General features: G+C 52.5%; 1 protein-coding gene across 2 annotated transcripts in view; it reads left to right on the forward strand.

The window, feature by feature from the left end:
• The window catches only part of erbb2 (erb-b2 receptor tyrosine kinase 2), a 79,954-nt gene that overhangs the window by 430 nt on the left and 51,955 nt on the right, over positions 1-27,569 (forward strand). For both annotated transcript variants that reach the window (XM_038778616.1, XM_038778617.1), the window contains exon 2: positions 26,966-27,117. In XM_038778616.1, coding sequence (XP_038634544.1) covers positions 26,966-27,117 — 152 coding nt within the window. The remainder of the gene's footprint in view (positions 1-26,965; positions 27,118-27,569) is intronic.

Here is a 27,569-nt window from a genome sequence, read left to right on the forward strand (position 1 = left end):
CTCAGTACTGACCCTCTGACAGTGCGGCACTCCCTCAGTACTGACCCTCTGACAGTGCGGCACTCCCTCAGTACTGACCCTCTGACAGTGCGGCACTCCCTCAGTACTGACCCTCTGACAGTGCAGCACTCCCTCAGTAATGACCCTCTGACAGTGCAGCACTCCCTCAGTACTGACCCTCTGACAGTGCAGCACTCCCTCAGTACTGACCCTCTGACAGTGCAGCACTCCCTCAGTACTGACCCTCTGACAGTGCGGCACTCCCTCAGTACTGACCCTCTGACAGTGCAGCACTCCCTCAGTACTGATCCTCTGACAGTGCAGCGCTCCCTCAGTACTGACCCTCTGACAGTGCAGCACTCCCTCAGTACTGACCCTCTGACGGTGAGGCACTCCCTCAACACTGACTCTCTGACAGTGCAGCACTCCCTCAGTACTGACCCTCTGACAGTGCAGCACTACCTCAGTACTGACCCTCTGACAGTGCGGCACTCCCTCAGTACTGACCCTCTGACAGTGCAGCACTCCCTCAGTACTGACCCTCTGACAGTGCGGCACTCCCTCAGTACTGACCCTCTGACAGTGCGGCACTCCCTCAGTACTGACCCTCTGACAGTGCAGCTCTCCCTCAGTACTGACCCTCTGACAGTGCGGCACTCCCTCAGTACTGACCCTCTGACAGTGCGGCACTCCCTCAGTACTGACCCTCTGACAGTGCAGCACTCCCTCAGTACTGACCCTCTGACAGTGCGGCACTCCCTCAGTACTGACCCTCTGACAGTGCGGCACTCCCTCAGTACTGACCCTCTGACAGTGCAGCACTCCCTCGGTACTGACCCTCTGACAGTGCGGCACTCCCTCAGTACTGACCCTCTGACAGTGCAGCACTCCCTCAGTACTGACCCTCTGACGGTGAGGCACTCCCTCAACACTGACTCTCTGACAGTGCAGCACTCCCTCAGTACTGACCCTCTGACAGTGCAGCACTACCTCAGTACTGACCCTCTGACAGTGCGGCACTCCCTCAGTACTGACCCTCTGACAGTGCAGCACTCCCTCAGTACTGACCCTCTGACAGTGCGGCACTCCCTCAGTACTGACCCTCTGACAGTGCGGCACTCCCTCAGTACTGACCCTCTGACAGTGCGGCACTCCCTCAGTACTGACCCTCTGACAGTGCAGCACTCCCTCAGTACTGACCCTCTGACAGTGCAGCACTCCCTCAGTACTGACCCTCTGACAGTGCGGCACTCGCTCAGTACTGACCCTCTGACAGTGCAGCACTCCCTCAGTACTGACCCTCTGACAGTGCGGCCCTCCCTCAGTACTGACCCTCTGACAGTGCAGCACTACCTCAGTACTGACCCTCTGACAGTGCAGCACTCCCTCAGTACTGACCCTCTGACAGTGCAGCACTCCCTCAGTACTGACCCTCTGACAGTGCGGCATTCCCTCAGTACTGACCCTCTGACGGTGAGGCACTCCCTCAACACTGACTCTCTGACAGTGCGGAACTCCCTCAGTACTGACCCTCTGACAGTGCGGCACTCCCTCAGTACTGACCCTCTGACAGTGCAGCACTCCCTCAGTACTGACCCTCTAACAGTGCAGCACTCCCTCAGTACTGACCCTCTGACAGTGCGGCACTCCCTCAGTACTGACCCTCTGACAGTGCGGCACTCCCTCAGTACTGACCCTCTGACAGTGCGGCGCTCCCTCAGTACTGACCCTCTGACAGTGCGGCACCCCCTCAGTACTGACCCTCTGACAGTGCAGCACTCCCTCAGTACTGACCCTCTGACAGTGCGGCGCTCCCTCAGTACTGACCCTCTGACAGTGCAGCACTCCCTCAGTACTGACCCTCTGACAGTGCAGCACTCCCTCAGTACTGACCCTCTGACAGTGCGGCACTCCCTCAGTACTGACCCTCTGACAGTGCGGCGCTCCCTCAGTACTGACCCTCTGACAGTGCGGCACTCCCTCAGTACTGACCCTCTGACAGTGCAGCACTCCCTCAGGACTGACCCTCTGACAGTGCAGCACTCCCTCAGTACTGACCCTCTGACAGTGCGGGGCTCCCTCAGTACTGACCCTCTGACAGTGCGGCACTCCCTCAGCACTGACCCTCTGACAGTGCGGCGCTCCCTCAGTACTGACCCTCTGACAGTGCGGCGCTCCCTCAGTACTGACCCTCTGACAGTGTGGCACTCCCTCAGTACTGACCCTCTGACAGTGCGGCACTCCCTCAGTACTGACCCTCTGACAGTGCGGCACTCCCTCAGTACTGACCCTCTGACAGTGCGGCACTCCCTCAGTACTGACCCTCTGTCAGTGCAGCACTCCCTCAGTACTGACCCTCTGACAGTGCGGCACTCCCTCAGTACTGACCTCTGACAGTGCAGCACTCCCTCAGTACTGACCCTCTGACAGTGCGGCGCTCCCTCAATACTGACCCTCTGACAGTGCCGGACTCCCTCAGTACTGACTCTCTGACAGTGCGGCACTCCCTCAGTACTGACCCTCTGACAGTGCAGCACTCCCTCAGTACTGACCCTCTGACAGTGCAGCACTCCCTCAGTACTGACCCTCTGACAGTGCAGCGCTCACTCAGTATTGATCCTCTGACAGTGCAGCACTCCCTCAGTACTGACCCTCTGACACTGCAGCACTCCCTCAGTACTGACCCTCTGACAGTGCAGCACTCCCTCAGTACTGACCCTCTGACAGTGCAGCACTCCCTCAGTACTGACCCTCTGACAGTGCGGCACTCCCTCAGTACTGACCCTCTGACAGTGCAGCACTCCCTCAGTACTGACCCTCTGACAGTGCTGCGCTCCCTCAGTACTGACCCTCTGACAGTGCGGCACTCCCTCTGCACTGACCCTCTGACAGTGCGGCACTCCCTCAGTACTGACCCTCTGACAGTGCGGCACTCCCTCAGTACTGACCCTCTGACAGTGCGGCACTCCCTCAGTACTGACCCTCTGACAGTGCAGCACTCCCTCAGTACTGACCCTCTGACAGTGCGGCACTCCCTCAGTACTGACCCTCTGACAGTGCGGCACTCCCTCAGTACTGACCCTCTGACAGTGCAGCCCTCCCTCAGTACTGACCCTCTGACAGTGCGGCACTCCCTCAGTACTGACCCTCTGACAGTGCGGCACTCCCTCAGTACTGACCCTCTGACAGTGCAGCGCTCCCTCAGTACTGACACTCTGACAGTGCGGCACTCCCTCAGTACTGACCCTCTGACAGTGCAGCACTCCCTCAGTACTGACCCTCTGACAGTGCGGCATTCCCTCAGTACTGACCCTCTGACGGTGAGGCACTCCCTCAACACTGACTCTCTGACAGTGCGGCACTCCCTCAGTACTGACCCTCTGACAGTGCAGCACTCCCTCAGTACTGACCCTCTGACAGTGCGGCACTCCCTCAGTACTGACCCTCTGACAGTGCGGCACTCCCTCAGTACTGACCCTCTGACAGTGCGGCACTCCCTCAGTACTGACCCTCTGACAGTGCAGCACTCCCTCAGTACTGACCCTCTGACAGTGCAGCACTCCCTCAGTACTGACCCTCTGACAGTGCGGCACTCCCTCAGTACTGACCCTCTGACAGTGCGGCACTCCCTCAGTACTGACCCTCTGACAGTGCAGCACTCCCTCAGTACTGACCCTCTGACAGTGCGGCACTCCCTCAGTACTGACCCTCTGATAGTGCAACACTCCCTCAGTACTGACCCTCTGACAGTGCAGCACTCCCTCAGTACTGACCCTCTGACAGTGCGGCACTCCCTCAGTACTGACCCTCTGACAGTGCAGCACTCCCTCAGTACTGACCCTCTGACAGTGCGGCACTCCCTCAGTACTGACCCTCTGACAGTGCAGCCCTCCCTCAGTACTGACCCTCTGACAGTGCGGCACTCCCTCAGTACTGACCCTCTGACAGTGCGGCACTCCCTCAGTACTGACCCTCTGACAGTGCAGCACTCCCTCAGTACTGACCCTCTGACAGTGCGGCATTCCCTCAGTACTGACCCTCTGACGGTGAGGCACTCCCTCAACACTGACTCTCTGACAGTGCGGAACTCCCTCAGTACTGACCCTCTGACAGTGCGGCACTCCCTCAGTACTGACCCTCTGACAGTGCAGCACTCCCTCAGTACTGACCCTCTAACAGTGCAGCACTCCCTCAGTACTGACCCTCTGACAGTGCGGCACTCCCTCAGTACTGACCCTCTGACAGTGCGGCACTCCCTCAGTACTGACCCTCTGACAGTGCGGCGCTCCCTCAGTACTGACCTTCTGACAGTGCGGCACCCCCTCAGTACTGACCCTCTGACAGTGCAGCACTCCCTCAGTACTGACCCTCTGACAGTGCGGCGCTCCCTCAGTACTGACCCTCTGACAGTGCAGCACTCCCTCAGTACTGACCCTCTGACAGTGCAGCACTCCCTCAGTACTGACCCTCTGACAGTGCGGCACTCCCTCAGTACTGACCCTCTGACAGTGCGGCGCTCCCTCAGTACTGACCCTCTGACAGTGCGGCACTCCCTCAGTACTGACCCTCTGACAGTGCAGCACTCCCTCAGGACTGACCCTCTGACAGTGCAGCACTCCCTCAGTACTGACCCTCTGACAGTGCGGGGCTCCCTCAGTACTGACCCTCTGACAGTGCGGCACTCCCTCAGCACTGACCCTCTGACAGTGCGGCGCTCCCTCAGTACTGACCCTCTGACAGTGCGGCGCTCCCTCAGTACTGACCCTCTGACAGTGCGGCACTCCCTCAGTACTGACCCTCTGACAGTGCGGCACTCCCTCAGTACTGACCCTCTGACAGTGCGGCACTCCCTCAGTACTGACCCTCTGACAGTGCGGCACTCCCTCAGTACTGACCCTCTGACAGTGCGGCACTCCCTCAGTACTGACCCTCTGTCAGTGCAGCACTCCCTCAGTACTGACCCTCTGACAGTGCGGCACTCCCTCAGTACTGACCCTCTGACAGTGCAGCACTCCCTCAGTACTGACCCTCTGACAGTGCGGCGCTCCCTCAGTACTGACCCTCTGACAGTGCAGCACTCCCTCAGTACTGACACTCTGACAGTGCGGCACTCCCTCAGTACTGACCCTCTGACAGTGCAGCACTCCCTCAGTACTGACCCTCTGACAGTGCAGCACTCCCTCAGTACTGACCCTCTGACAGTGCAGCGCTCACTCAGTATTGATCCTCTGACAGTGCAGCACTCCCTCAGTACTGACCCTCTGACACTGCAGCACTCCCTCAGTACTGACCCTCTGACAGTGCAGCACTCCCTCAGTACTGACCCTCTGACAGTGCAGCACTCCCTCAGTACTGACCCTCTGACAGTGCGGCACTCCCTCAGTACTGACCCTCTGACAGTGCAGCACTCCCTCTGTACTGACCCTCTGACAGTGCTGCGCTCCCTCAGTACTGACCCTCTGACAGTGCGGCACTCCCTCTGCACTGACCCTCTGACAGTGCGGCACTCCCTCAGTACTGACCCTCTGACAGTGCGGCACTCCCTCAGTACTGACCCTCTGACAGTGCGGCACTCCCTCAGTACTGACCCTCTGACAGTGCAGCACTCCCTCAGTACTGACCCTCTGACAGTGCGGCACTCCCTCAGTACTGACCCTCTGACAGTGCGGCACTCCCTCAGTACTGACCCTCTGACAGTGCGGCACTCCCTCAGTACTGACCCTCTGACAGTGCGGCACTCCCTCAGTACAGACCCTCTGACAGTGCAGCACTCCCTCAGCACTGACCCTCTGACAGTGCGGCGCTCCCTCAGTACTGACCCTCTGACAGTGCAGCACTCCCTCAGTACTGACCCTCTGACAGTGCGGCACTCCCTCAGTACTGACCCTCTGACAGTGCGGCACTCCCTCAGTACAGACCCTCTGACAGTGCAGCACTCCCTCAGCACTGACCCTCTGACAGTGCGGCGCTCCCTCAGTACTGACCCTCTGACAGTGCGGCACTCCCTCAGTACTGACCCTCTGACAGAGCAGCACTCCCTCAGTACTGACCCTCTGACAGTGCAGCACTCCCTCAGTACTGACCCTCTGACAGTGCAGCACTCCCTCAGCACTGACCCTCTGACAGTGCGGCGCTCCCTCAGTACTGACCCTCTGACAGTGCGGCACTCCCTCAGTACTGACCCTCTGACAGTGCGGCACTCCCTCAGTACTGACCCTCTGACAGTGCTGCTCTACCTTTGTAGGGTATTGGTCAATATTTTTTCTCAGATTAATTTAGCAGGAGGTAATTCTAAAAGTGCCGTATTGCATACCGCCAATAATGGAGAAAAACACTGGAAGTGGAGTTATATGAAATGGTCAGTGCCACATTTGAAATGGGGCATGAGGCGAGTTGGAATACTGGAGGATTTTTCAGAAATGGGGGGCATTCTGGTACTGTAGGGTCTCGGACACAAGCATGAGAATTTTACAATTGAGTTCTGCATGTCTGAGATGGGGAATGTGACACTGAGAGTTTGGTTATGGGTGCAGAGTTTTTGCTGGTCTTGGTCTTGTGAAAGGCAAGAGGCTTTTGGGGGAGTGTTATAATAGCCACATCCAGCACTCACAAAGGTATGATTGAGGATTTTGGCAGCCAGGATGGATATGGGCGAAATTAGAAGTGGATTTCAGTGGGGTTGGAGTGACAACTGGGTCAAAAGGGCATCTCGGGGTGAAATAGAACATTATTTGTAGAATTTGACAGTGATTAAAATTCCAAGTTGTCGTTTAGTTACTGTAGTACAGTGGTTAGCATTGTTGCTTTACAGCGCCAGGGTCCCAGGTTCGATTCCCGGCTTGGATCACTGTCTGTGCTGATTCTGCACGTTCTCCCTGTGCCTGCGTGAGTTTCCTCCGGGTGCACCAGTTTCCTCACAGAAGTCCCAAAAGACGTGTCGTTAGATCATTTGAACATTGAATTCTCCCTCAGTGTAACCGAACAGGTGCAGGAATGTGGTGACTGGGGGCTTTTATAGTATCTTCATTGCAGTGTTAATGTAAGCCTACTTGTGACAATAAAGATTATTTATTTAGTTACAGGATTTGCTGACAATCCAGACTAACACTAGTGGAGAGCTGGGGAGATGGGCAGCATGGTAGCACAGTGGTTAGCACTGTTGCTTCACAGTGCCAGGGTCCCAGGTTCGATTCCCGACTTGGGTCACTGTCTGTACGGAGTCTGCACGTTCTCCCTGTGTCTCCATGGGTTTGCTCCGGGCGCTCCGGTTTCCTCCCACAAGTCCCGAAAGATGTACTGTTATGTTAATTGGACATTCTGAATTCTCCCTCTGTGACCCGAACAGGTGCCGGAATGTGTTGACTAGGTGATTTCACAGTAACTTCATTGCAGTGTTAATGTAAGCCTACTTGTGACAATAATAAAGATTAATAAACATTATTAACACTAGTGGAGAGCTGGAGGGTGCTGCACTGTCAGAGGTCCTAACACTAGGGGAGAGCGCCCCGTGGGTCAAGACGTTTTTTTTTGGACGGAGACGGGGTGGGGTTGGCGTTGCCAAATTTGTTTTAAATAAATTCAGAGTAGCCAATTATATTTCATTTTCAATTAAAGGACAATTTAGTGTGACCAATCCACCTTTTGGGTTGTGGGGGTGAAACCCACGCAGACATGGGGAGAATGTGCAAACTCCACACGGACAGTGACCCAAGGTCGGGATTTGAATCCGGGTCCTCAGCGCCGCAGTCCCAGTGCTAATCACTGCACCACATTCCGCAGCTAGGTTGCCAAATATAATGAATTACTACTGTACTGGGCGGCTAATATCACTGTGGTCAGGAAATGGGTAATGGGGGAGGAGTCGGTATGAACTCATGTAGGGGAACAAGCTTAAAGGCATTGTTGACAGGGCCTCTGCCACTCTCACCAACCAGGTACTCCATGATCCCAGTGGTGGTGTCAGCCTTGAGGCAGCATTTGAGACAGGAGGATGCCTTGGTGTGGGCACTGATCTGTGATAATCATAGGTTTGCACCGGGGAGGGGGGGTCTAAATACGAGGTTTCAGCAAGTGGGGATTGAGCGGTTCGGAGACCTGTTAATAGGGCGCAGCTTTGCGACATTAGAGGACCTGGATGAGGAATACGAGCTGCCCAGGGGGAATAGCTTTTAGGTATTTGCAGGTCCGGGACTTCCTGAGGAGAGCGGTGCCGACCTTTCCCGGGTTGCCACCCTTGGGGCAGCAAAATAAGGTGCTGTCGAGGGAGGGGAATTCTGCAAGCAGCTGATGGATTGGGAGGGCGCCCTGACGGGAGACATTAAAAGGAAGTAGGAGGGTGGAGCTGGGGCAGGGACGTGGAGCTAGGGCGGGGGGAGGAGCAGGCTGGGGCAGGGGGGGGGGGGGGGGAGGAGGAGCAGGCTGGGGCAGGGGGGGAGGAGGAGCAGGCTGGGGCAGGGGGGGGGGGAGCAGGCTGGGGCAGGGGGGGGGGGGAGCAGGCTGGGGCAGGGGGGGGGGGAGCAGGCTGGGGCAGGGGGGGGGGAGCAGGCTGGGGCAGGGGGGGGAGAGCAGGCTGGGGCAGGGGGGGGAGAGCAGGCTGGGGCAGGGGGGGGAGAGCAGGCTGGGGGGGGGGGGGAGCAGGCTGGGGCAGGGGGGGGAGGAGGAGGCTGGGGCAGGGGGGGGGGCAGGCTGGGGCAGGGGTGGGGGGGGAGCAGGCTGGGGCAGGGGTGGGGGGGGAGCAGGGGGGGGAGCAGGCTGGGGCAGGGGGGGGGAGCAGGCTGGGGCAGGGGGGGGAGCAGGCTGGGGCAGGGGGGGGGAGCAGGCTGGGGCAGGGGGGGGAGCAGGCTGGGGCAGGGGGGGGAGCACGGGGGGGCAGGGGGGGGAGCAGGCTGGGGCAGGGGGGAGCAGGCTGGGGCAGGGGGGGGCAGGGGGGGGAGCAGGCTGGGGCAGGGGGGGGGAGGGGGGGAGGAGGAGGCTGGGGCGGGGGGGAGGAGGAGGCTGGGGCGGGGGGGGGAGGAGGAGGAGGCTGGGGCGGGGGGGGGGAGAGGCTGGGGCGGGGGGGGGAGGAGGCTGGGGCGGGGGGAGGAGGAGGCTGGGGCGGGGGGAGGGGGAGGAGGCTGGGGCGGGGGGAGGGGGAGGAGGAGGCTGGGGCGGGGGGGAGGAGGGGGTGGGGGGGAGGGGGAGGAGGAGGCTGGGGCGGGGAGGAGGAGGCTGGGGCGGGGAGGAGGAGGCTGGGGCGGGGGGGGAGGAGGAGGCTGGGGCGGGGGGAGGAGGAGGGGAGGAGGAGGCGGGGGGGAGGAGGAGGCTGGGGCGGGGGGGGAGAGGTGGAGGCTGGGGCGGCGGTAGGCCCTGTGGAGGGTCAATGCATGCTCGTCGTGTGTGAGGCTCAGTCTTATTCAGTTAAAAGTAATCCACAGGGGGCATATAATGGTGGTTGGGATGAGTAGGTTCTTTGAGAGTGTAGTGGATAGGTGTGGGTGGTGCGCAGGGAGGCCCATGAATCATGTCTACAGGTTCTGGGTATGTCCGAAGCTGAAGGGGTTTGCGGACGTAACGTCCGAGATGTTGAGGCTTAAGGTGGCCTTGAGTCCAGAGGGGGTGATATTTGGGGTGTCGGAAGACCCAGGCGTCCAGGGGGTGAGAGCGGCCAATGTCTCGGTCTTTGCCTCCCTGATAGCCCGGAGACAGATTTTGCTTGGGTGGAGGGACTCGGAGCTGCCGAAAGCCGGTGTTTGGAGAAGGTCAAGTTCGTCTTGAGGGGCTCGGTTGATGGGTTCACTCGGAGGTGGAAGCTATTCATTGACATCTTTAAGGAGGATTTAGGTGTCGGCAGAGGGAAGGGTCGAGTGGGAGGATGTGGGAGTTAAAATGGGGAAGGCAGGACGGGAGGAGGTGGGGGTTGGTTATTTATTATGTCGTACAATTTCACTTCTCGTTTGTTTTGTTTGTTTATACAAATAACTGAATAAAATATTTTAAAAAGCATTAGTGGATAACTGGGAGGTGGGGTGCTGCACTGTCAGGTGTTAACATTGGGAGGGGGTGCTGCACTGCCATGGGGGGAGCGGGGGGGGGTGCTGCACTGTCAGGGGGAGAGCGGAGGGGATGCTGCACTGTCAGGTGTTAACACTGGGGGAGAGCGGGAGGGGGTGCTGCACTGTCAGGGGGAGACCGGAGGGGGTGCTGCACTGTCAGGGGGAGAGCGGAGGGGGTGCTGCACTGTCAGAGGTGTTAACACTGGGGGAGAGCAGGGAAGGGGTGCTGCACTGTCAGAGGTGTTAACACTGGGGGAGAGCAGGGAGGGAGTGCTGCACTGTCAGAGGGAGAGCGGAGGGGATGCTGCACTGTCAGAGGTGTTAACACTGGGGGAGAGTGGGAGGGGGTCCTGCACTGTCAGAGGTGTTAACACTGGGGGAGAGCGGGAGGGGGTCCTGCACTGTCAGAGGTGTTAACACTGGGGGAGAGCGGGAGGGGGTCCTGCACTGTCAGAGGTGTTAACACTGGGGGAGAGCAGGGAGGGGGTCCTGCACTGTCAGAGGTGTTAACACTGGGGGAGAGCAGGGAGGGAGTGCTGCACTGTCAGAGGTGTTAACACTGGGGGAGAGCGGGAGGGGGTGCTGCACTGTCAGAGGTGTTAACACTGGGGGAGAGCAGGGAGGGGGTCCTGCACTGTCAGAGGTGTTAACACTGGGGGAGAGCGGGAGGGGGTGCTGCACTGTCAGAGGTGTTAACACTGGGGGAGAGCAGGGAGGGGGTCCTGCACTGTCAGAGGTGTTAACACTGGGGGAGAGCAGGGAGGGGGTCCTGCACTGTCAGAGGTGTTAACACTGGGGGAGAGCAGGGAGGGGGTCCTGCACTGTCAGAGGTGTTACTCTTTGGGTGAAATGTTAAACCAATGTGCCATCTGCCATCTCGGATCAGATGGACTTAATGATCTGTTGAGCTGCTCGCAGAAAAATACCTTGGTACACGTGACAATAAACAAATCCAATCCAATCCAGATGGCAATTGTTTGAAATGCAGCAGAGTTCTCCCAGTGTCCTGGCAATATTTATCACTCAATCAATGTGTCTCTCACAGATTATCTAGTCAATATCACATATCCTTGTGTTGTCTCTTGCTGTGTACAGGTTAGCTGTTAACATTTCCTGTAGTGCTTAAAGAAGCGCTTCGTTGACAGTGTAGCAGTTTGAGGGTGTAGAAATACCTATATAAATCCTTTCCTATCAGTATTGACACCTAATATCAGATTGATGCTGTGAGATGCTGTTCACTGATGTATTTTCCAAGGTTGATTCATGTTAGTTATTGCCCACCTGTGTTTATGACGTGTGGTCAATCACAATTCGGGTTGCTAAACCCGAGACACTACACTTGTAGTATCCCCCACCCTTCCACCTCCTCTAACCTAAGGGGTTGAGGGAATATCAGGTAAACTCTTCCTTTCTTTTTCTTGTTTTTTATCTAGAGGGGATGGCAGGGAAGGCAGTACAATGCTCCTCCTGCAGAATGTTTGAGGTGAGGGACGCCGTCAGTGTCCCTGCTGATTTTATCTGTGGGAAGTGCACCCAACTCCAGCTCCTCAGAAACCGTGTTAGGGAACTGGAGCTGGGTGAACTTCGGATCATTCGGGAGGCAGAGGTGGTCATAGAAAGAAGCTTCAGGGAGGTAGTTACGCCAAAGAATAAAGATAGATGGGTGACGGTGAGAGGGGCTGGGGGGAAGCAGTCAGTACAGGGATCCCCTGTGGTCGTTCCCCTTAGTAACAGGTATACCGCTTTGGATACTGTTGGGGGTGGATGACTTACCAGGGGTCAGGCATGGGGTACAGGTCTCTGGCACAGTCCCTGTTGCTCAGAAGGGAAGGGGGAGTGGAGAAGAACATTAGTCATTGGAGACTCCATAGTTAGGGGGATAGATAGGAGATTCTGTGGGAACAAGAGAGATTTGCGGTTGGTGTGTTGCCTCCCAGGTGCCAGGGTCCGCGATGTCTCTGATCGTGTTTTCAGGATCCTTAAGGGGGAGGGGAGCAGCCCCAAGTCGTGGTCCACATAGGTACCAACGACATAGGTAGGAAAAGGGATGTAAGGCAGGAATTCAGGGAGCTAGGGTGGAACTTAGATCCAGGACAAACAGAGTTATTATCTCTGGGTTGTTACCCGTGCCACGTGCTAGCGAGTCGAGGAATAGGGAGAGAGCAGTTGAACACGTGGCTGCAGGGATGGTGCAGGAGGGAGGGTTTCCTGGACAATTGGGGCTCATTCTGGGGTAGTTGGGACCTCTACAAACAGGATGGTCTACACCTGGACCAGAGGGGTACTAATATCCTGGGGGGAGGTTTGCTAATGCTCTTCGGGAGGGTTTAAACTAGTTCAGCAGGGGATTGGGAACCTGAATTGTAGCTCCAGTACACAAGAAGCTGAGAGTAGTGAGGTCATGACTAAGGTTTCAATGTTGCAGGAGTGTACCGGCAGGAAGGAAGGTGGTTTAAAGTGCGTCTACTTCAATGCCAGGAGCATCCGGAATAAGGTGGGTGAGCTTGCGGCATGGGTTGGTACCTGGGACTTCGATGTTGTGGCCATTTCGGAGACATGGATAGAGCAGGGCGAGGAATGGTTGTTGCAGGTGCCGGGGTTTAGATATTTCAGTAAGCTCAGGGAAGGTGGTAAGAGAGGGGGAGGGGTGGCATTGTTAGTCAAGGACAGTATTACGGTGGCTGAGAGGACATTTGATGAGGACTCGAATACTGAGGTAGTATGGGCTGAGTTAAGAAACAGGAAAGGAGAGGTCACCCTGTTAGGGGTTTTCTATAGGCCTTCGAAAAGTTCCAGAGATGTAGAGGAAAGGATTGCAAAGATGATTCTGGATAGGAGCGAAAGAAACAGGGTAGTTGTTATGGGGGACTTTAACTTTCCAAATATTGACTGGAAACACTATAGTTTGAGTACTTTAGATGGGTCCGTTTTTGTCCAATGTGTGCAGGAGGGTTTCCTGATGCACTATGTAGGTAGGCCAACAAGAGGCAAGGCCGTATTGGATTTGGTACTGGGTAATGAACCAGGCCAGGTGTCAAATTTGGAGGTAGGTGAGCACTTTGGTGATAGTGACCACAATTCGATTATGTTTACTTTAGCGATGGAAAGGGATAGGTATATACCGCAAGGCAAGAGTCATATCTGGGGGAAAGGCAATTATGATGCGATGATTCAAGACTTAGGATGCATCGGATGGAGAGGAAAACTGCAGGGCATGGGCACAATGGAAATGTGGAGCATGTTCACATGCTACTGCATGTCCTTGATAAGCATGTACCTGTCAGGCAGGGAGGAAGTGGTCGAGCGAGGGAACCAACTGCTTTACTAAAGCAGTTGAATCACTTGTCAAGAGGAAGAAGGAGGCTTATGTGAAGATGAGACGTGATGGTTCAGTTGGGTCGCTTGAGAGTTACAAGTTAGCTAGGAAGGCTCTAAAGAGAGAGCTAAGAAGAGCCAAGCGAGGACATGAGAAGTCTTTGGCAGGTAGGATCAAGGATAACCCTAAAGCTTTCTATAGATATGTCAGGAATAAAAGAATGACTAAGGTAAGAGTAGGGCCAGTCAAGGACAGTAGTGGGAAGTTGTGCGTGGAGTCCGAGGAGATAGGAGAGGTGCTAAATGAGTATTTTTCGTCTGTATTCACACAGGAAAAAGACAAAGTTGTCGAGGAGAATACTGAGATACAGGCTACTAGACTAGAAGGGCTTGAGGTTCATAAGGAGGCGATGTTAGCGATTCTGGAAAATGTGAAAATAGATAAGTCCCCTGGGCCGGATGGGATTTATCCTAGGATTCTCTGGGAAGCTAGGGAGGAGATTGCTGAGCTTTGGCTTTGATCTTTAAGTCATCTTTGTCTACAGGAATAGTGCCAGAAGACTGGAGGATAGCAAATGTTGTCCCGTTGTTCAAGAAGGGGAATAGAGACAACCCCAGTAACTATAGACCAGTGAGACTTACTTCTGTTGTGGGAAAAGCCTTGGAAAGGTTTATAAAAGATAGGATGTATAATCATCTGGAAAGGAATAATTTGATTAGAGATAATCAACATGGTTTTGTGAAGGGTAGGTCGTGCCTCACAAACCTCATTGAGTTCTTCGAGAAGGTGACCAAACAGGTGGATGAGGGTAAAGCAGTTGATGTGGTGTATATGGATTTCAGTAAAGCGTTTGATAAGGTTCCCCACGGTAGGCTACTGCAAAAAATACAGAGGCATGGGATTCAGGGTGATTTAGCAGTTTGGATCAGAAATTGGTAGCTGACAGAAGACAAAGGGTGGTGGTTGATGGGAAATGTTCTGACTGGTGTCCAATCACTAGTGGTGTACCACAAGGATCTGTTTTGGGGCTGCTGCTGTTTGCCATTTTTATAAATGACCTGGAGGAGGGCGTAGAAGGATGGGTGAGTAAATTTGCAGATTACACTAAAGTCGGTGGAGTTGTGGACAGTGCAGAAGGATGTTACAAGTTACAGAGGGACATAGATAAGCTGCAGAGCTGGGCTGACAGGTGGCAAATGGAGTTTAATGCAGAAAAGTGTGAGGTGATTCATTTTGGAAGGAATAACAGGAAGACAGAGTACTGGGCTAATGGTAAGATTCTTGGTAGTGTGGACGAGCAGAGAGATCTCGGTGTCCATGTCCATAGATCCCTGAAAGTTGCCACCCAGGTTGAGAGGGTTGTTAAGGCGTACGGTGTGTTAACTTTTATTGGTAGAGGAATTGAGTTTCGGAGCCATGAGGTCATGTTGCAGTTGTACAAAACTTTGGTGCGGCCGCATTTGGGGTATTGTGTGCAGTTCTGGTCGCCGCATTATAGGACAGGCGCCGGAATGTGGCGACTAGGGGCTTTTCACAGTAACTTCATTGAAATCTACTCGTGACAATAAGCGATTTTCATTTTTCATTTTCAGGATGTGGAAGGATTGGAAAGGGTACAGAGGAGATTTACAAGGATGTTGCCTGGTATGGAGGGAAGATCCTATGAGGAAAGGCTGAAGGACTTGAGGCTGTTTTCGTTAGAGAGAAGAAGGTTAAGAGGCGATTTAATTGAGGCATACAAGATGATCAGAGGATTAGATAGGGTGGACATTGAGATCCTTTTTCCTCAGATGGTGATGTCCAGCACGAGGGGTCATAGCTTTAAATTGAGGGGAGATAGATATAGGACAGATATCAGAGGTAGATTCTTTACTCAGAGAGTAGTACGGGCGTGGAATGCCCTGCCTGCAACAGTAGTGGACTCGCCAACACTAAACGCATTCAAATGGTCATCGGATAGGCATATGGATGATAAGGGAATAGTGTAGAGGGACTTTAGAGGGGTTTCACAGGACGGCGCAACATCGAGGGCCGAAGGGCCTGTACTGCGCTGTAATGTTCTATGTTCTATGTTCTCAGACATGTCATCTATAATAATTTATTGTCACAAGAAGGCTTACATTAGCACCGCAATGAAGTTACTGTGACTTCATCTATTAACTGCTGCTTTGACTTTCCACCTCTCAATCTCAGTGATTTCAAGGCAGTGTAGGTGCAGGGAAGTTTGTGGGAATGCACCTGGCTGATATTTTCCTAATAGAAATTTACTCTGATTTACTGTGGTCAGAGAGGATGTCACCGACACATTGACAAAAACAAATGTAACCTGCAGACACCAGGTGAAAGGAGTAAAATTAAATTGGAAAAGTTGAAGGCCTGAGGTGAGAATCAGAGTAAATGTCCTTCAATCATTAATTTTTAGATATTGCAACACTGTTGGATGGGTCAGTGTAGTTTGAACCTGTATCAGAGTGATTGAGGTTTGGTCTGGTTGATCAGGAATTGTTTAATGTGACCAGCAATCGTCAATAAACGTGATGTCATCTTGGCAAGTTACCTGAAGTTACCTTACTGACCGTTTCAGACACTTGGTTATCAAAGCTGCGATCCCTGCATGGAGCGAATCGTGCCCTGCTGGGGCCCCGCGCGAATGGACTCGCGAAGAGGGACCCAGGCCCTGCGTGGACAGACTCACGAGGAGGGATCCACGGCTGTGCGCAGATAGACTCGTGAGGAGGGACTAGTGAGGAGGGACGCAGGGCCCTGCGTGGAGGGGCTCCCGCGGGGGGAGCCGTGGCCCTTCGCAAAGAGGCTTATGTCTTCCCCAGGATCCCGCAAGGAGAGGCTTACGCCCCACCGGGGCCCTGAATGGAGGAACTCACGCACGCAGGCTGCCATTGGAAAACCAGGCATGTAATGCCAACAGGGTTTGGGTGACACAGCGGTTAGCACTGCTGCCTCACTGTGGCAGGGACCCAGGTTCAATTCCGGCCCAGTCTGCGGAATCTGCACATTCTCCCTGTGTCTGCGGGGTTTCCTCCGGGTGCTCCGGTTTCCTCCCACAGTCCAAAGATATGCAGGTTAAGTGGATTGGCCATGATAAATTGCCCGTGGTGTCCAATGGTTGGGTGGGGTTACATGACAGTGCAGGGGAGTGGACTTAGGCACAGTGCTCTATTAGAAAGTTGGTGCAGAGCTAATGGGCTGAATGGCCTCCCTCTGCACTGTAGGGATGCTATGAAACCTTTGGACAGTTTTCAGGTGATATTTGAAAGGGAAGCAGTGAGCCTATGATAGGTTGGATACGTCTAAAGATGACTCAGATTCAGCAAAGCTCTCTGCTCACACAGCAAACTGCTCTGAACTGAGAATGGGGAATGTTTGGGAATTTAATGTTCAATTAGTGGAGGAAGTTTAAATATCGAAAATCACAGTTGAATGAGCAGTTTCTGCAGAGAAAACCTTCCAATTATCATCATGAGGGAAGCTTTTGTATTAGTTTTTTCTGCTTTGTTTGGCTGATATTGCTGGTCAGATCAAGCAATTGCCCATCGAACCGTGCTGGTAATCTTTGTCACAATAGGTCCGAGGAGGGTATGTATAGTGGCAGCTCAGAGTCTGAGTGTTGATCTTCTCTCATGGCTGATCCCTTGCTGGACAGTGCGTGTGCTGAGGATCGCTGTCATAAAGGGCGATGGAGGGTGGGAGAATTTTGGCCAGAGTTCTTGCTACTGACTCCTAATCTGTGAGCTGCTAAGTACCCATGACACTGGGCAGTTTTGAGCTCAGTAGTGGTTCTCCAGATGATTAATAAACTGGCCTACACTGTCCAGATGAAACACATGAATAATCTTTAAATATAGTTTGAAAACCAGCTGTCCCTACCAGCAAAATAGCTTAATAGTAATAGTTTTATTTTTGATGATGAGATGTGGAAGTTGTTTAGACCTTGTGCTTGTGCAGTCCCGGGTGTGAGAGTTGTTCCTGCTGTGTGTGACCAGGGACTGAGTGTGATTGGTTTGCGATGTGAAGCCAAGAGGATGGGGCTGGTAGGGTTCAGCAAATCGCCGGTGTCAGAGTGAAAAACAGGAGAGAATGTAGAAATGTCATCAAGCTCTCTGCCATAATCCTTAGGGTACACAGACTGAGTTAGCTTTTGTCCTTATTTTCAGCCTGTGTGAACTCTATGAACAGACAGCAGGTTCTGCTGTTTGAAGTTTGCCAACTCTGAGGGGAGTATCAAAAGCCAACCACATTCATTAACTCTTCTGGTTGAGCCAGTTTTTAATGAAGTTGTTTGTTCTGTGAAGCTATGCAAGCAGCCTGTTTGTGTTATTATTGGTGTCGCGTTTAGCCAGAAGTCAGTCAGACAAGTTAATCCTGTTTCTGTTTCCTGAGCACCTTGAGCAATTAGTGCTCACAGCATCACTGCATGAAAGGCACAATCGTAGTGTAAGAGTTACATGGTGTACTGCGTCTGCAGTCAGAGCTTTGTTTACATCTCACTGTTTTACTAAAGGGTGGCACTACAGATTAATCCTTCACAGGTCAGGTTGTTTCATGGGAACTTTGTACTTTGAACTCACCAGGAACAAAGTCTCCAATTATTCTTTTCCCAGAATATCACTTGAATTGTTCAATGTCCTCCCGATAACATCATAAATGATCTTATTGCTCAGTATAGTTTGTTCCAGCTTCCTCTGGGAACTCTGTTATCTTTCTGTAGTCCTACCAAGCATGAAAATTGCTTATTGTCACAAGTAGGCTTCAATGATGTTACTGTGAAAAACCCTTAGTCACCACATTCCGGCGCCTGTTCGGGGAGGCTGGTACGGGAATTGAACCGTGCTGCTGGCCTGCCTTGGTCTGCTTTAAAAGTCAGATATTTAGCCCAGTGTGCTAAATCAGCATGTGAACGTTAAATGGGCTCCTGACTCTCTCCCATTCCCAAGCTCAAACTGGGCAACTCGGGAGGGGCTTGTCCTCAATCCACAGACTTTTAAATGGGTCAGCAGTCAGTGAAGCAAAACCACAAGACACTTGTGCTATCTCTGCCCATCCATGACTGGTAAGAAGTCTTATGACACCAGGTTAAAGTCCAACAGGTTTGATTCAAGTCACTAGCTTTCGGAGCACAGCTCCTTCCTCAGGTGAATGGATTCACCTGAGGAAGGAGCAGTGTTCTGAAAGCTAGTGATTCGAAACAAACCTGTTGGACTTTTAACTTGGTGTTGTAAGACTTCTTGCTGTGCTCACCCCTGTATCTCCACATCATGCATGCCTGGGTTAACAGTCCCCCCTGCTCATGTGCCCCTTGCATTCCCCCCGCCCTGCCCCTGCCCCTGCCCCTGCCCCGCCCCCGCCCCTGCCCCTGCCCCTGCCCCCGCCCCCAGGTTAATGGTCTCACACTTCCTGGATTAAAGTTCTCTCTGAATTGTTTTTTACAGCCAAGTTTCAATAGCCCCTAGGGTCAGCAATACTGAGGCGGAGAGGTGAAAGCATCAGTCTCTGCTCGGTTATTTGGAGGGGTTGCAAAGAGTGCCTGTGTCTGTGCTTGGTGAAGCTTATGTTGATTCAACTGAAATCTCTTGGAAATTTGAGGTTTAGTACCTAAAAAATTGAAATCAAATAAACGTCCCTGAATGTTTTCCTCCCAGGTTTATTGCAGAACAGCGATGTTCTGCCTCATTCATTCTTCCCTGATGATTTTTATTTTTTTAAATTTATTTTAATTTTTCCAATTAAGGGGCAATTTAGCGTGGTCAATCCACCCACCCTGCACATCTTTGGGTTGTGGGGATGAGACCCACGCAGACATGGGGAGAATGTGCAAACTCCACATGGACAGTGACCCAGGGGCGGGAATGAAGCCTGGTCCTTGGCACCGTGAGACAGCAGTGCTAACCACTACGCCACCTTGCTGCCCCTTTGATGTTTTTTATTTGACAAGTTTCAGGAAGAGAAACACAATCCCTTTCATTCATCAAAACAAGTGACGTCTTAGATTTCTGTGCAACTTTAGCCAAAAGTGCCTGCAGTTACATGCGCCACTCCCTCAACAGTCCAACCTCAAACTGTGTTTTTCTCACCTTCCCAGTCAGGCATGCCTATCATATTGATCACGCGTTGTGTACAGTGCAGAGACTGGCTGGTTGTTGTTGCTGTTTCTGCAAAGCTCTGGATCAAACAGTGCTGGTGTCCAGAGTGTAAACTTACTGGCACACCGACCTAGGTAATTCCTGGAAGCCTGTGCAGTGATCTATTAACTGAAAACAAAACTAGAGCAAATGGAGATGGAAGACTGAGAATTTTTTTATTTATTTTTAAATTTAAATTTTAGAGTACCCAATTATTTTTTCCAATTAAGGGGCAATTTAGCGTGGCCAATCCACCTACTCTGCACATTTTTGGGTTGTGGGGGTGAAACCCACGCAGACATGGGGAGAATGTGTAAACTCCACACGGACAGTGACCCAGAGCCAGGATCGAACCTGGGACCTCAGCGCCGTGAGGCAGCAGTGCTAACCACTGCGCCACCGTGCTGCCCGGAAGACTGAGAATTTAACCTCCAGTCAGTAAACCTCTTTGGTTTTAGTTTACAGGTCTGTTTGGATTTCAGTGGGATTGTAAGATTGAGAATGTGCGAGTCTGGTTTCTGCATTTGCATGGATGCAGGTTTTATGGGATGTTTTGATTTCTGTCTCCAACCCAGTTATAGTACAAGGAGCTGCAGCTTCCTGAGTAATGACTCCTTCAGGCTGCACACTGCTTTGGGAGGTTTCCTAACATTAAAGATGCTATATTAATGCAAGTTATTGGACATCCTGAAACTCAGACTCAGTCGACCAATGGTTTAAGATGTGGATTCTTGCTCGTGGGACTCAAGTGAAATGGTCAGCTGTCCCTCGATTTGAGGATGACATTTCCACTGCTTTAAATATCAAACAGTGGAATAGCGCAGAGGTTAAAAATTGAAAATAAAAAATGGAGTACAGGCGGCAGTGATTGGCCATTTGCCCAGCCGGGGTCTAGACAGGATCTTATAAGCAGTTTGGTGGAGTGGTTAATTACTGGACAACCTCAGCAGGTCTGACAGCATCTGGTGGTGAGGGAAGGGAGCGAACGTTTGGAGTCTGGATGATTCTTTGTTTATGTTTTGGATTCCAGCACCACAGTAATCTGCTTTTATTTTGGCAGTCTGGTTGTTGGCTGGGCTATATTCCAGGTTGTGGGATTTTCTAGAAGACGGGATTGGAGGAGGTAAATTTGAGGGAGAGGTGGTTTTTCTTTGGGAGAAGATGGTATTTTCAGGACGCAGAGGTTGGATAGGGCATTTTCCTGCAGTGAGGGCTGTGTTGGAATATTTTGGGTAAGCAGAAGGGTATTTACAGGGAGGAGGTGATGTGTATTGCTGGGTGAAATCTCCGGTAGCTGCCGTGCTCCATTACCTCGCTAGATGCTCACTGTTAAATCACCATGGAGACAGGCAGTGTCACCATGGTAACCCAGGCCCACAGTTTGGTGGGGGTGCTGTTGAACAATAATTTACCTGTTTTCAAGCCAATTTCAGAGGGCTGCAGAGCTAATGGTGTTAGTGATCCACCTCGCCCGACTGACCTTGGCACAAATCTCCCTTTTTTAGCACATTCCTGACATATTTCCCAAGCCCTGTGTGAGCTGAGCCACGCTGTTTGTCAGCTGGAGTCCAGGGGCAGACACGAGCTGCAATATGATCAGCACTCAGCTTGGCACCACCTCAACCAAGATGCTGAGACCTATTGTGGACAGAATGAGACTCAACTCAGCTCAAACAGGCACCACGTCTGTAACTTCCTTATTCCCCCCGGGCTTCAGTCCCACCTGGCTGGGCTCTGCCCCCTCAGGGTTCAGTCTCTCAACCTCTCCTGCCCCAGGACTCAGTCCCAGACCCCCAGGCCCTGTCTCACCTGGCTGGGACGATGTGTAATACAGGTTGTAATGAGTGAATTGTTGCTCTCTGAGATACCCACATGTAAGCAGGACAATTTTTCTATCTTCTGTGAACCCTGGATTTAGACTGTGGATTTCAAGCGGCTCGGATCCAGGCTGGGGAATGTGCCTGGCACCTGTTGGGATCGAACTGATGGTCACAGCTGTTACCAAGTCTCCAAGCTCTGAAAAAAGAAACTATTTCTAGGGGAAGGGACAAATTCCCTTGCGCTTGAATTAACCCCTGGTCTTCCCAAACCCTGTTTGGGGCGAACCCCAATCTGGGGTTGTCAGAGTGGTGATGTTAGTAACTCGAGGTCTTGTCCTGCTGTATGAAGTCCTTACCACTTGTCTTAAAAGCCCAGTGAGTCCATCAACATCTTTATGTTGGAGTGGTGGATATTTGTGTGTCAAATAAATCATTTTATATCCAGAGACAGTGACTATTGAATAAAAAGTGACTCTGTACAGTTACACAGTGAGTGATCCTTACCCTGAATAAACAGTGACTCTGTACAGTTACACAGTGAGTGATCCTCGCCCTGAATAAACAGTGACTCTGTACAGTTACACAGTGAGTGATCCTCACCCTGAATAAACAGTGACTCTGTACAGTTACACAGTGAGTGATCCTTACCCTGAGTAAACAGTGACTCTGTACAGTTACACAGTGAGTGATCCTTACCCTGAATAAACAGTGACTCTGTACAGTTACACTGTGAGTGATCCTCACCCTGAATAAACAGTGACTCTGTACAGTTACACGGTGAGTGATCCTCACCCTGAATAAACAGTGACTCTGTACAGTTACACAGTGAGTAATCCTCACCCTGAATAAACAGTGACTCTGTACAGTTACACGGTGAGTGATCCTCACCCTGAATAAACAGTGACTCTGTACAGTTACGCAGTGAGTGATCCTCACCCTGAATAAACAGTGACTGTACAGTTACACAGAGAGTGATCCTCAGCCTGAATAAACAGTGACTCTGTACTGTGAGTGCTCCCTAATTGGATCTCCAGGATGGTACTTGGTTTATTCAGGGAACCATGTGCGTCAGCAATACCTGAATTAGACAGGAAGCCACGGGAAAGACAGTTGCAGATATTTTTGAAGATGTTGATGTTAATGTGTAATAACATTGGCTGGCGTTCCTGGGACAAGCGGAAGAACAGGATTTGCAATTTGTGCTTAGTGTTATCATCATCTGGAGCAGTGTGGTATCCAGGCCAGAAAATGAGCAATGTCCTTTATATTGACTCCATAATTCCGCAGTACTACACTGGGATTCATATCTCCTTTCACATGATCTTGAGATTGTTATTTATTATTGGGTATAAATACCCTGTACTTTTGCCCCTGCCGTCCCATCTACCTCTCCTATTTCCTCACCTTGTCTCCCCTGCTCCCCCCATCCTCTGCAAATCCTCACTGCTGTCATGCTTACATCACCCTGAGCGAGGCTCCTCCACACTCTTACTCTTCTCCTACATTTGTGTAGAGAGGCCTGTGCTGTCCTCGCGGTCTCACTGTGGAGCTGCCTCTGCCTTGGGACAGCTAGCGGAGCAGAAGAAGCTCATTCTTTCAGCAAATGTTATGTAATTATAGGATGTGAGTGAGTGTCAGGTATCAGTGACAGCTTAACGGAAGGAGACTGAGCTTTCCGTCTCTCTGTATCCCAGACAAGAAAGTGTTCACCCAGATACTCCACGAGTGGCCTGCTGCTTCTGTCCCAACGTGACCTGTGATTGAATCCACCAGATATAAAGGCAAGAGCTATAGAGCAGGAAACCAGTTTCACTGCTTCAAGTTCTCCACTCAGTACCCCTTCACAGGCTTCTCAATGTTTGCTCAGACTATAGCTTCCTGGGCTGATATTGTCCCTCTCCTGACAGTGCTGTGTGAGGTTCTCGAATTAGGTCAGCTCTCCTCCTCTCAGGGTAAGTGAGCAGACTTCTCACTTCAATCAGAATGTCGCAGTGAAGGGTGTGGGATATATCAGAGAGTTACAATGAGGAGTTTGGGGTATATCAGTGTTACAGTGAGGGTGTGGGGTATATCAGTGTTACAGTGAGGGGTGTGGGGTATATCAGTGTTACAGTGAGGGGTGTGGGGTATATCAGAGTTACAGTGAGGGGTGTGGGATATATCAGAGTGTTACAGTGAGAGGTGTGGGGTATATCAGAGTGTTACAGTGAGGGGTGTGGGATATATCAGAGTGTTACAGTGAGGGTGTGGGGTATATCAGTGTTACAGTGAGGGGTGTGGATTATATCAGTGTTACAGTGAGGGGTGTGGATTATATCAGTGTTACAGTGAGAGGTGTGGGGTATATCAGTGTTACAGTGAGGGGTGTGGGATATATCAGAGTGTTACAGTGAGGGGTGTAGGGTATATCAGTGTTACAGTGAGGGGTATATAAGAGTTACATTGAGGGGTGTGGGGTGTATCAGAGTTACAGTGAGGGGTGTGGGGTATATCAGAGTGTTACAGTGAGAGGTGTGGGGTATATCAGAGTGTTACAGTGAGGGGTGTGGGATATATCAGTGTTACAGTGAGGGGTGTAGGGTATATCAGTGTTACAGTGAGGGGTATATAAGAGTTACAGTGAGGGGTGTGGGGTATATCAGAGTTACAGTGAGGGGTGTGGGGTATATCAGCGTTACAGTGAGGGGTGTGGGTATATCAGAGTGTTACAGTGAGGAGCAAAGCTTTGACAAAGTCATCGGGCTCGAAACGTTAGCTCTTTTCTCTCCCTACAGATCATAGCATTTACAGTGCAGAAGGAGGCCATTCGGCCCATCGAGTCTGCATCGGCTCTTGGAAAGAGCACCCTATCCAAGGTCAACACCTCCACCCTATCCCCATAACCCAGTCACCCCACCCAACACTAAGGGCAATTTTGGACACTAAGGGCAATTTAGCATGGCCAATCCACCTAACCTGCACATCTTTGGACTGTGGGAGGAAACCAGAGCACCCGTAGGAAACCCATGCACGCACAGTGACCCAAGCCGGAATCGAACCTGGGACCCTGGAGCTGTGAAGCAATTGGGCTAATCACAATGCTACTGCGCTGCCAGACCTGCTGAGATTTTCCAGCATTTTCTCTTTTGTTACAGTGAGGAGTTTGGTATATCAGAATGTTACAGTGAGGGGTGTGGGGTATATCAGTGTTACAGAGAGGGGTGTGGGATATATCAGAGTGTTACAGTGAGGGGTGTGGGGTATATCAGTGTTACAGTGACGGGTGTGGGGTATATCAGAATGTTACAGTGAGGGGTGTGGGGTATATCAGAATGTTACAGTGAGGGGTGTGGGGTATATCAGAGTGTTACAGTGAGGGGTGTGGGGTATATCAGTGTTACAGTGAGGGGTGTGGGGTATATCAGAGTGTTACAGTGAGGGGTGAGGGGTATATCAGAATGTTACAGTGAGGGGTGTGGGGTATATCAGTGTTACAGTGACGGGTGTGGAGTATATCAGTGTTACAGTGAGGGGTGTGGGGTATATCAGAGTGTTACAGTGAGGGGTGTGGGGTATATCAGAATGTTACAGTGAGGGGTGTGGGGTATATCAGTGTTACAGTGACGGGTGTGGGGTATACCAGTGTTACAGTGAGGGGTGTGGGGTATATCAGAATGTTACAGTGAGGGGTGTGGGGTATATCAGAGTGTTACAGTGAGGGGTGTGGGTATATCAGAGTGTTACAGTGAGGGGTGTGGGGTATATCAGAGTGTTACAGTGAGGGGTGTGGGTATATCAGAGTGTTGCAGTGAGGGGTGTGGACTATATCAAGAGTGTTACTGTGAGGGGTGTGGAGTATATCAAGAATGTCACAATGAGGGGTGTGGGATGTACAGAGTGTCGTGGTGAGGAGTGGGGGGTATACATAGAATCCCTACAGTGCAGAAGGAGGCCATTCAGCCCAGCCAGCGAGTCTGCAGTGGTCCTTGGAAAAAGCACTCTACTTAAGCCCAAGCGTCCACCCTATTCCTGTAATGCAGCTAACCTTTTGGACACAAAGGGGCAATTTAAAATGGCCAATCCACCTAACCTGCACTTCTTTGGAGTGTGGGAGGAGACCGGAGCACCTGGAAGAAACCCATACAGACACGGGGAGAACGTGCAGACTCCACAGACAGTGACCCAAGGCTGAAATTGAACCCATGTTGCTGGAGCTGTGAGGCAGCAGTGCTAATCACTGTGCCACCCTGTATAAGGGTGTCACAGTGAGGGGAGTGGGATGTGTCGCAGTGAGGGGAGTGGGATGTGTCGCAGTGAGGGGAGTGGGATGTGTCGCAGTGAGAGGAGTGGGATGTGTCGCAGTGAGAGGAGTGGGATGTGTCGCAGTGAGAGGAGTGGGATGTGTCGCAGTGAGGGGAGTGGGATGTGTCGCAGTGAGGGGAGTGGGATGTGTCGCAGTGAGGGGAGTGGGATGTGTCGCAGTGAGTGGAGTGGGATGTGTCGCAGTGAGTGGAGTGGGATGTGTCGCAGTGAGTGGAGTGGGATGTGTCGCAGTGAGGGGAGTGGGATGTGTCGCAGTGAGGGGAGTGGGATGTGTCGCAGTGAGTGGAGTGGGATGTGTCGCAGTGAGAGGAGTGGGATGTGTCGCAGTGAGGGGAGTGGGAAGTGTCGCAGTGAGGGGAGTGGGATGTGTCGCAGTGAGTGGAGTGGGATGTGTCGCAGTGAGGGGAGTGGGATGTGTCGCAGTGAGGGGAGTGGGATGTGTCGCAGTGAGGGGAGTGGGATGTGTCGCAGTGAGGGGAGTGGGATGTGTCGCAGTGAGTGGAGTGGGATGTGTCGCAGTGAGGGGAGTGGGATGTGTCGCAGTGAGGGGAGTGGGATGTGTCGCAGTGAGGGGAGTGGGATGTGTCGCAGTGAGAGGAGTGGGATGTGTCGCAGTGAGTGGAGTGGGATGTGTCGCAGTGAGGGGAGTGGGATGTGTCGCAGTGAGGGGAGTGGGATGTGTCGCAGTGAGTGGAGTGGGATGTGTCGCAGTGAGGGGAGTGGGATGTGTCGCAGTGAGGGGAGTGGGATGTGTCGCAGTGAGGGGAGTGGGATGTGTCGCAGTGAGGGGAGTGGGATGTGTCGCAGTGAGAGGAGTGGGATGTGTCGCAGTGAGGGGAGTGGGATGTGTCGCAGTGAGGGGAGTGGGATGTGTCGCAGTGAGGGGAGTGGGATGTGTCGCAGTGAGGGGAGTGGGATGTGTCGCAGTGAGGGGAGTGGGATGTGTCGCAGTGAGAGGAGTGGGATGTGTCGCAGTGAGGGGAGTGGGATGTGTCGCAGTGAGTGGAGTGGGATGTGTCGCAGTGAGGGGAGTGGGATGTGTCGCAGTGAGGGGAGTGGGATGTGTCGCAGTGAGGGGAGTGGGATGTGTCGCAGTGAGGGGAGTGGGATGTGTCGCAGTGAGGGGAGTGGGATGTGTCGCAGTGAGGGGAGTGGGATGTGTCGCAGTGAGAGGAGTGGGATGTGTCGCAGTGAGGGGAGTGGGATGTGTCGCAGTGAGGGGAGTGGGATGTGTCGCAGTGAGGGGAGTGGGATGTGTCGCAGTGAGAGGAGTGGGATGCATCAGAGTGTTACAGTGAGTGTTGTGGGGTATTTTGAACACTACTATTCACACCTGCCTTCTGTCCTTAATTTCCTCAGTTTGTCCTGGGACAGACATGAAACCGGATCTGTCATTCAGTTTAGAGAACCATTACTACACGTTGCGCAAACAGTACGAGAACTGCCACGAAGTGCAGGGCAACCTGGAGATCACCCACCTGACAGGGAACCGCAGCCTATCCTTCCTGCAGGTAACTATGAAAAAGAGTATGCACAAGTTTCAGCTTTGTGGAAACTGGTTTAATTTTTCCCAGTCCCTGAATCATGTGCATGGGTTGGTCTCCCTTTGGGATCTCCCAATACGCCTCTTCAACACCTTGCATTTTATTAAACTTTTGGGACATGTGAGGATTTGCTGCCTGAACACACATTCTTTAGCTGCAGTCATTTGACTTGGCAGGAGTTGATTTATTTCCCCCTCTCTGTGGGATCCAGGGCACTGCAACAATTTGTACAACCCATCCTGTGGACATACGGGAACAGCAAGCACAGCACAGAATGGGGTGTAAGGTGGTTCATTCCCTCTGCTCCAGGCAAGTGCTGGGTTCCGCTCCACCGGGGCTCTCGTCCCCAGGCTTTGGTGCCGCTCATTCTCGGGAGATGTACTTACTCCTTTAATATCCCTGTCTACCAAAGTGACCAA

Source organism: Scyliorhinus canicula, chromosome 19, assembly GCF_902713615.1.
Source record: "Scyliorhinus canicula chromosome 19, sScyCan1.1, whole genome shotgun sequence".
NCBI lineage: Eukaryota > Metazoa > Chordata > Chondrichthyes > Carcharhiniformes > Scyliorhinidae > Scyliorhinus > Scyliorhinus canicula.